This window comes from Vicia villosa, linkage group LG1 (genome assembly GCF_029867415.1).
Source record: "Vicia villosa cultivar HV-30 ecotype Madison, WI linkage group LG1, Vvil1.0, whole genome shotgun sequence".
In the NCBI taxonomy this organism is placed as follows: Eukaryota; Viridiplantae; Streptophyta; class Magnoliopsida; order Fabales; family Fabaceae; genus Vicia; species Vicia villosa.
In genome coordinates, this window is record NC_081180.1 from 86,830,589 (window position 1) to 86,838,702 (window position 8,114).

The 8,114-nt window shown below is 33.3% G+C and overlaps 1 protein-coding gene across 1 annotated transcript; it reads right to left on the bottom strand.

The window, feature by feature from the left end:
• Positions 1–261: 261 nt before the first annotated feature.
• LOC131643441 (uncharacterized) lies at positions 262–4,744 on the bottom strand. The gene is made up of 11 exons (XM_058913655.1): positions 4,467–4,744; positions 4,297–4,344; positions 4,016–4,183; positions 3,843–3,909; positions 2,855–2,916; positions 2,366–2,444; positions 1,937–2,052; positions 1,739–1,818; positions 1,527–1,596; positions 1,128–1,205; positions 262–1,033 (listed from the first exon to the last, which is right to left on the bottom strand). Exons 1-11 carry the CDS (start codon positions 4,668–4,670, stop codon positions 971–973), a joined length of 1,035 nt encoding a protein of 344 aa, XP_058769638.1. The 5' UTR covers positions 4,671–4,744; the 3' UTR covers positions 262–970.
• Positions 4,745–8,114: the final 3,370 nt, after the last annotated feature.

An 8,114-nucleotide genomic window follows, 5' to 3' on the forward strand; every position in this document is an offset into this window, starting at 1 on the left:
CTACTAATCATCGGAGACGGGTCGTCTGTTGTACTTTCTCAACAGCCATCCCTCCTGCTCTTATTCTAGTGGCCTCCTGCTCTTATTCTAGTGGCTCAAAATTAAGAAAAAATAATAAATAAATGAGAAAGTTTTATTTTAAAAAGAGAGAAAAATTTAGATGAGTGGCTAAGACAGGAGCTGAATGGAAGCAGCATCAAATGTGCAGGAGAAGATCTAGATCCCTAAATCATCTCATTTTGAATGATTCCCAGTTTTCATCTCTCTTCTACACTGAGTAATGTTTAGTGGCAGATCCATAATCATAGCTTGAAGGTTAAAAATAATCATAACTTTTTATACTAGTAGTGAAAAAAATAAACGGGATTTTGAAATACAAGAAATATAGAAATATATATTATTCTCCTCAAATGGATTGGATCCGTCTCTGGCCATGTATGTTAGTCTTCCTTTAAATCCCCAATGAAGGACTAATAACACATGACTAACTAAAACATTCATTAATGTAATATACAAAAACATAAACCATAGAGGTTTTAAAAAAAATTAAAAACTTGATTAAACACTTAAAACATTATATTTATCTTATAAGTGTTTATGTAAGTTATCTTAATAACAAAAATCACAAGTACTTATAAATAAACTCTAACAAGTCAATCCAAAGAGACCTAGAGTTTCATCAGACCTTCTTTGGTGAGACAAAATTTTGACTAGCAATTCTATTTCTGAATGATTTCATATACAGATATAGATAGATGGAACACTGTTTGCGAGTCTTAGAACCAGAGTACTGCAACTTTCATAAGAGTCTTCAGGAAGAATCCCTGAACATCATGGCCAATTCAGGATGAAGTTAGAGAGGCCAATTTCTAATTCTGGTTTTGAAAAATTGCCTGTGTCTGTTTCTGTTTCTGCCATAACTTGGAGAATCAATGTCTGAACTACATAAGTTTTAAGAATACAACAATACTCAACCCAGCATTGCTCGGCTTATGGGTTCTTGGAAGTACTGAAGAGATATAAGAATAGCCTCCTATACAAAAAGATGAGGATTAAATATTGACTGAATATTGAATGCAAAAACTAATAAAAGCAGATTGACTGAGAAAAGAATAGGCGTATAGTACCTCTGTTCGAATTGTTCGGCTCCCCTGATTTGGACATGTATTTAAATATAAACTGAATACTTCCTTTGCATTCTTTCCCTGCATTTTTTGGGGGTTAGAAAGTACTTAAGCAAGAAAATCTATATTTAGCGTCATGTTACTTTCTTTCTCATAAGCTGGATTAGAATGAAAGTAGTACATTTAACACGACAGTAGAACCTAAGAAATTATGCACAAATGTGTTACATTTCGATTTCTAATTAGTATTTCAAACCGAAATGTGTTGCGTAAGCAACACAACAGAGAAAGGTGCGTGGCCAAATATTCGATCAAATTTTTGGACTCTGGTAGTAATCTCAAAAAGGGAAAGGAAGGGAGCCGCAACAATCGCATAAATAACAGAATGGAACAATGCAATACCTTAAAGTTATCATCTTCCTCAATACTCTCTTCTAACCCAGCCAATCCACCAAAGGAAATCAATAAATGTCTACAAATTCAATGAATGAAGCGATTAATAAAACAATTTAAATAAAAATATGTTACAGCATCAACTTAAATGGAACGCGTAAAATTGGCACCCAACCAATCTAACAATAATAATTTTGCAGCGGATGTTAAAACATGTGTACCTGAAGGAAGGTAATTCAAGTTCAGATGACTTGATAATTTGACCATGCTCAGAGGTACCAATTATACAATCATAGCCACCCTGTCATGATAACAAGGCAACAAAAGAAAGAGTTCACAAGTAGGACTACAGTGGTCAATGAATAATAGGCTATAGGTATTAAAAGGCAAAGATGTGTGTTTGAGAGGTGAGAGGATACCTTGTATGTACATTCATTAAATACTGCGCTAATATTGTGAGCATAGCGCACTTGATATCCCCAATATGCTCCTTCTTCCCTAGGCTTGGATGATGAGACAACCTCGCGTGGTAAATCTAGATGAAGCATAGCGTTGCAAAATAGCTTAAATTCATATAGCCGAGAAGAAATTATGGAATGACTTTTAATTGTGAGAATTGTCTTTCAAACAAGAAAGAACCATAATGTCATTATGCATTTTGCATGGCACCGAAAATAATACTTCAATATCATAGGATATGTAGAATGGAAGAGTCGCAAAAACAAAGGAAGAATGTCAAATATAAATAGAAAGCATAGTTCTCCAACAAATAAGAAGAGCATGGAAGCATGCTACTGTAGTTAACTCACGCGAGAATTAAAAAAGATAAGCAAATATCAATTGATTACCAGAATCCAAATTGCGGTTGGCACCCATGGCCACAGTAACTCTTTTTCCTGGTTCAAGTATTTGGTCAACTGCAACATGCTGCATATGTCGTGTAGTGAATCAGATATACAGAAATCAACTCAAGCCTACTTGATAGAAATATCATTAGAACAAACATTGCAATTTTCCCTCTTCTACCACAACCTAATAATCGATAAATATAATGATCATTAATAAACATTGCAATTTTCAAATTAAAATGGAAGAAAATGGAAGGAATAGCAAGATAATCGGGAACAATGTTATGACATTTTATACAACCCTTATTGAACTTGCTATCAGAAGCCAATGTCTAAATAAACTACATGGCAAAGATGGTCGAAAATATGAATAAGACAGTAAGACGTCCTTGGGCAGGATGTCATAGGAGAACCAAGGGTAATGAAAGGAAAGTAAAAATAAATAACTTAAGTTTCGGGTCAAAAAATCAATGAAATGTATATCCATACCTTAAATAAGCCAACATCAACTAGTGTTGTGCCAGAGTTTGAATGTCCTTTTATTGTGACACCTAAAAAGTTAGTGCAATGAATCAAAACCTGGCCATTGTAACCATGGAACAAAACAAACAGCAACGCCGATGCAGAAAAATGTATATGCTTCAACAGTTTTTTAGATAAAAAGAGCTAAAGAAAAAGTAGTTCAAATAAGAAGTCCTCTTAAGTCTTGAGAAAGTAAAAGGATTTCACAGTGGAAACAAACAGTGCCAATCATTGACAAACGCCAACCAACACAATAAAGGTCATCAACCCTTTACGTATCCATTGGGGAGAATCTACAACAACAAGAAGTTAATAACCAAGCATTATCTCAAAAGATGGGGTGATCAATGAATTAATCAACACCACTGCACAGAAGAAAAACCAAATTTTATATAAACTCATTTAGCGAAAGGTTTAGCGAAAGAGCCCTCTACGATAATTCTTCCTAAAATATTCTTAGGTTTTCCTCCCTTCAAAATAACTTCCTTCCATTGATTTGCTTTTATAACCACAGTCCCACTTCTCAAATGAGCGAACAACCTTAGACGAGCTCCGGTGATAGTCAGTAGCCACTTTATTAGATGTATCATTCCAATTCTAACTTTCTACCAAATAATTCCATTCTGGATTTCATCTCTTTTTCTTGCAAGCATGCTCACTTACTTCAGTATTTTTGTTTATACTTCTATTAGTACCTCACTACCTAACATCAATTAGCATAGAGTATCTATAGCCTCGTAACTGCATGGTATAATTTTCCTGTGAGTTTGATAGCTACTTTACAATTACAAACTACAACCCGGTTATAATATGACGTGTGGTTTAAATTAAAGACCCCGTCCTTAACCACTCCATGGCTTAACATATTTCAAATTTCCAACATTTCCAAGGCTTTTGAATACTCTCCTGTCCTAACTAACAAGAAAAAGAAAAGTATATGAAAACAATAACCTACCTTCCCGATACGGACCCCATTCGTGTTTGCGCAAATGGTGTGGAGCATCAAGGGGTGGCAACATTCCCTGCAAAAAGCAATACAAACAACTAAAATTTAGCATGAAATAAACAAATATAGTCAACAACATAATCAAACTTCAGAAAATGCATCTGCAAGAAAATTAATCCAACCACAAATCTTAAGCTGCTATGCATTGGGAAAAGAGCCTTCCTCAAATACTGAGGTGTCTCAAGATACTGCAAAATCCGCACGAGAAAAGCCGAACTACTTTCATCATCTGAATTCTCCGCCACAGTATAATCTTTATCTGCATTACTTCTATTATCAAACACAACCACCTATGCACACACATACACACACACAGATAAATAACAGTTCCCTATATCAGCAACATATAGTGATAACAGTAACAAAAGCAACACTAAAAATGCATAGTAACAACATTAGCAACCTCATTGATTCGAAAAATAGTCGATGCGCGAGCGATTTGACTAGCCAACTGAAAAGGGAAAACCAAACAATATACATTCAGAAATGAATAGGCAACGAAATCAAGTTTTGATTTTTCGAACAAAATTAGTGTTTTTGTGATGGAAATGAAAGTGATATTGAAACGAGTACCCGAGTGGCGAGTTCTAGGGTTGGAACATTGTCAATGATGGAAGCGGGAACGGCTATGCTGACAGTGGGTATCTCGTTTGTTTTGTTCTTCTTCTGCTTCTTGAGTTTTTTCTTGCTGTGAGATTCGTCGTTGTTTCCGTTGATTGGGTCTAGCTCCGGTGCGGCGTCTGCGTCGGTTGCCAGCCGCTGCTTCTTCTTCCCCATGGTTACAAACGGGAAGAGTTGGCGTTGAGGGTTTTGAGAATTCTTAGTTCCTATTTGGTTGTTTTTCGTCTTTTAGAAATTAATATATTAATTTAAAATTAATATATCCATCTATTAAAAGTTTAAGTACCTAGAATAACTAAGTTTAACCTCACTCATCCAAAATTAATTTAGACAAATATCAAGGGCATTAAAGTCTTTTTAAATCACTATTCTCACCACATTGTTTTGGCAATAAATTTTGTTGATTTGTCATCAGTCATCACTATATATTTTGCGAGATATTTTATTTATTTTATTCTTTAATGCTCCACTACTCCAAAACTCTTCCACTACTCCATATACTTCAATTGTTTAACTCTATATCTTCATATTTACAATTCCAAATACGGTTCTAAGACCAAACAATTTTTGTGCAACCATAAACAACACAACTTCCAATATGGAGCTTTTCATACCATTTCAACTTTTGGTAGTTTCCAATCCATCCATAAATCTACGATTCTGTATCTCTTCATTCCCTAAGCGGTTCTTTCTCCATTCTTCAATTCTGCAATATGGATTTCATATTAGTATCCAATCTTCTTCTTCGATGTTATCATTTGAAACATACCCGCCGGTAGAATCAAAATGGAACTCTTCGATAATATTATCCCAAAACCATCAAAAATTTTAGGTGTCCCTCTTTCTCCATCACTTCTATTAATGACAATAAATTGATGATGTTGATAAGTTTAATGGTGGGATCGTGTAATAAGATACACGGTTTTCATGGGCAACCACCATTTCCCATGATTATTCACATCTTGAACCAAACCAAAGCCCAAGCAAACAAATGGGTGCTTCATAATCGCTCTCTGAAAAATCCATCTTTGATTCCCCACTTAAGATAACCCACTTTTTCTCAAACGCTAAAACTCTTCACAAAAACTCTTTTTTCTCATCATCAAAATCTCTTACAATTTTGCTTTTCATGGTTGCCCCAGGATGGTAAGGGGAAAGATGTGAACCTCAACTTATACAAAGGGAAAGTTTTTCTTATAATTAACGTTGCTTCAAAATGGTTCAACCCCACTTTCTCTATTTCTATTTTCTTCATGTTTTTAGAATCAAAATTCAATCTTTCTTATTTAATTTTAATGGGGTTTAGCTAATTTAAATAATTTTTCATTGGGCTTACAAGGGATTTGCGAATTTCAATTATACCCAGTTAACTGAGCTTTATAGCACATACAAAGATAAAGGTATAGTTTTTAAGGGTTTGAAAAGTTTTTTTGTTGAACACTAAAGTTTATGTCTTTGCTGTGAGATAATCATTTTGAACTTACTTGAGTTAAGGGCTTAAAGAAGTTCTTGAAATTGATTCAATTGGTTGATTTCATGATTTTAGATATTGGCTTTTCCATGCAATCAGTTTTTAAACCAAGAGCATGTGAGTAGCCAGGATGCAGGACAATTTTCCTGTACAAGATTCAAAGCTGAGTATCCTATTCAAATCATTTATACACAACAAATTCAGGATATACTTTAAACGTAACCTTATACTTTACAAAATAGGGTTTTTGTAAAATCTTGCTGCTGGCTATATCTAATGTTAAATTAAATTTCTGAGAATAACAAGATATTAATTTGTTCTTAGTAAACTTTGTTATATCTATTTCAAATACAATACAGTGATAGATATTTTTTATGTAGGTTTCACGGGGATAGGTGATCCATATGAACTTCATGTATTTGTGAGGTCTGTATTTTCTGCCCCCAACTTTGAAATGAAAACTTGACCTTATGAATGAGATGTAGGGTAATCCAACTCTTTTTTTCCTATGATCAAACCTCTGCTGAAATTGTATAAATTGATTAAACAAATATACACACTCTTGCAAATAGTACTGCAGCAAATAAAAGGAATGAAGCATTCACACAACAAAGACTGGCCTGAAAAAGAGGTTGACGGAAGCCAGACCGTAAAAGAAAGTTAACAAAATTGTATTCTCGACATGTATATAAATTGTTTAATTTCTTATTCTGGATCTTCTTTTGATTAGATACTTCCTCCGTCTCAAAATATAAGAGAAAAAACAAAAAACACACTTATTAAGAAAAGTATAAATAGAATCATTTGACTTGTGGGTTTAATGAAATAAAGTGCTTAGAAAGATGTAAAAACAAATCTGATTGGTTAAGATGAGAGAGAATGTTGCATTTAATTTTATCTTGAAAATATGAAAGATAATTTTTTTCTCTTATATTTTGGGACAAAAAAAATATATTTTTTTTCTTTTATATTTTGGGACAGAGGGAGTATATAACAAAAAAAATTATTTTTTTATTAACTTAATATGAATCAATTTTAGTTAGTTGATAATGTTGTTTATGTGTTAGCTCTGTTGTGAGTAATCTTTATTTATATACATAATCCTCATTTCTATACTCAATTTGAATCAGTTGTCAGTTGGTAATGTTGTTTATGCATTATCTTTGATATGATATTGTTTTCTACTGCAAACATTTATGTTAGTTATCATTTTGTAATTATATTTTGACATTCGTTGAAATATATTAGTCGAAACTTTGGCGGTATCACAAATATGTTGTATAACATAAGATAAATATTTTTTTATACAAATTTTAGTATTTCACTTCAAGTTTGAGTGATGATGATTTGATAGTAAAATATATCTACAAATTTACTCATTTATAACTTATGTAAGTGACAATTTTAGATCATGTTTTTTTTATAGAAACAATACATGAGCTTCAAACATATACTATTGTTTTAAACACGTGAACAACTACATAAATGTATGATCTAAAAATGACATTATGTTAAATAGTGTCTCAATCTTCTGGTCACTTCGATCAAAAAGATTTACACTCTGAACCATGTGTTTGAAGGGGAGTTTATTTGAGAGTTAATTTTATTTCTGAAGGAGAGAATATTCAATTCTATATTTTAATGTAAATCCCTCACAATTTTGCATGTGGGTTTGATTTGGTTTGTTTGTGATCTAAAACACTTTGTGTAGTCAAACCTAAGATATATTGGAGCCATATTATAGTGACTCGTATTTGAACGTAGTTTCTAATTTAACCTATGCTATCTTAGCACTTCTTATGTGTCCTATATGTTATATGACACTGTTTGACGAAGTAATATTTATGACATGCTTGAAATATTACTCTTGCATAATATATATAGTTCCATACCAATCGTTAGTTGGTCTAGTGGTGATTGACGCTAGACTTGGTAGGGAGAACCACGGTTTGATCCCCCGCAACTACGATCGGGAGGGGGCTGGAACCACTTGATGCCAGAAGCACATTGATTTGACTTTCCTCAAAATAAAATTTGGAGGAATTTACTTGTCCCCCGTGTCATTTATACCTTCACTTATACCTGACACCCCTCATATTGCATGTTTTTATCATTATAGCCCTGCCTAA

Bases quoted from the DNA above. Each gene is read 5' to 3' on its own strand.
- LOC131643441 (XM_058913655.1), bottom strand. From the start codon at position 4,670: ATGGGGAAGAAGAAGCAGCGGCTGGCAACCGACGCAGACGCCGCACCG. The intron at 1,597-1,738 runs GTACACATGTTT...TTGAATTTGTAG, and splicing joins CTTGAATTACCTTCCTTCAG to ACATTTATTGATTTCCTTTG. The intron at 1,034-1,127 runs GTACTATACGCC...CTTTTTGTATAG, and splicing joins GCCGAACAATTCGAACAGAG to GAGGCTATTCTTATATCTCT.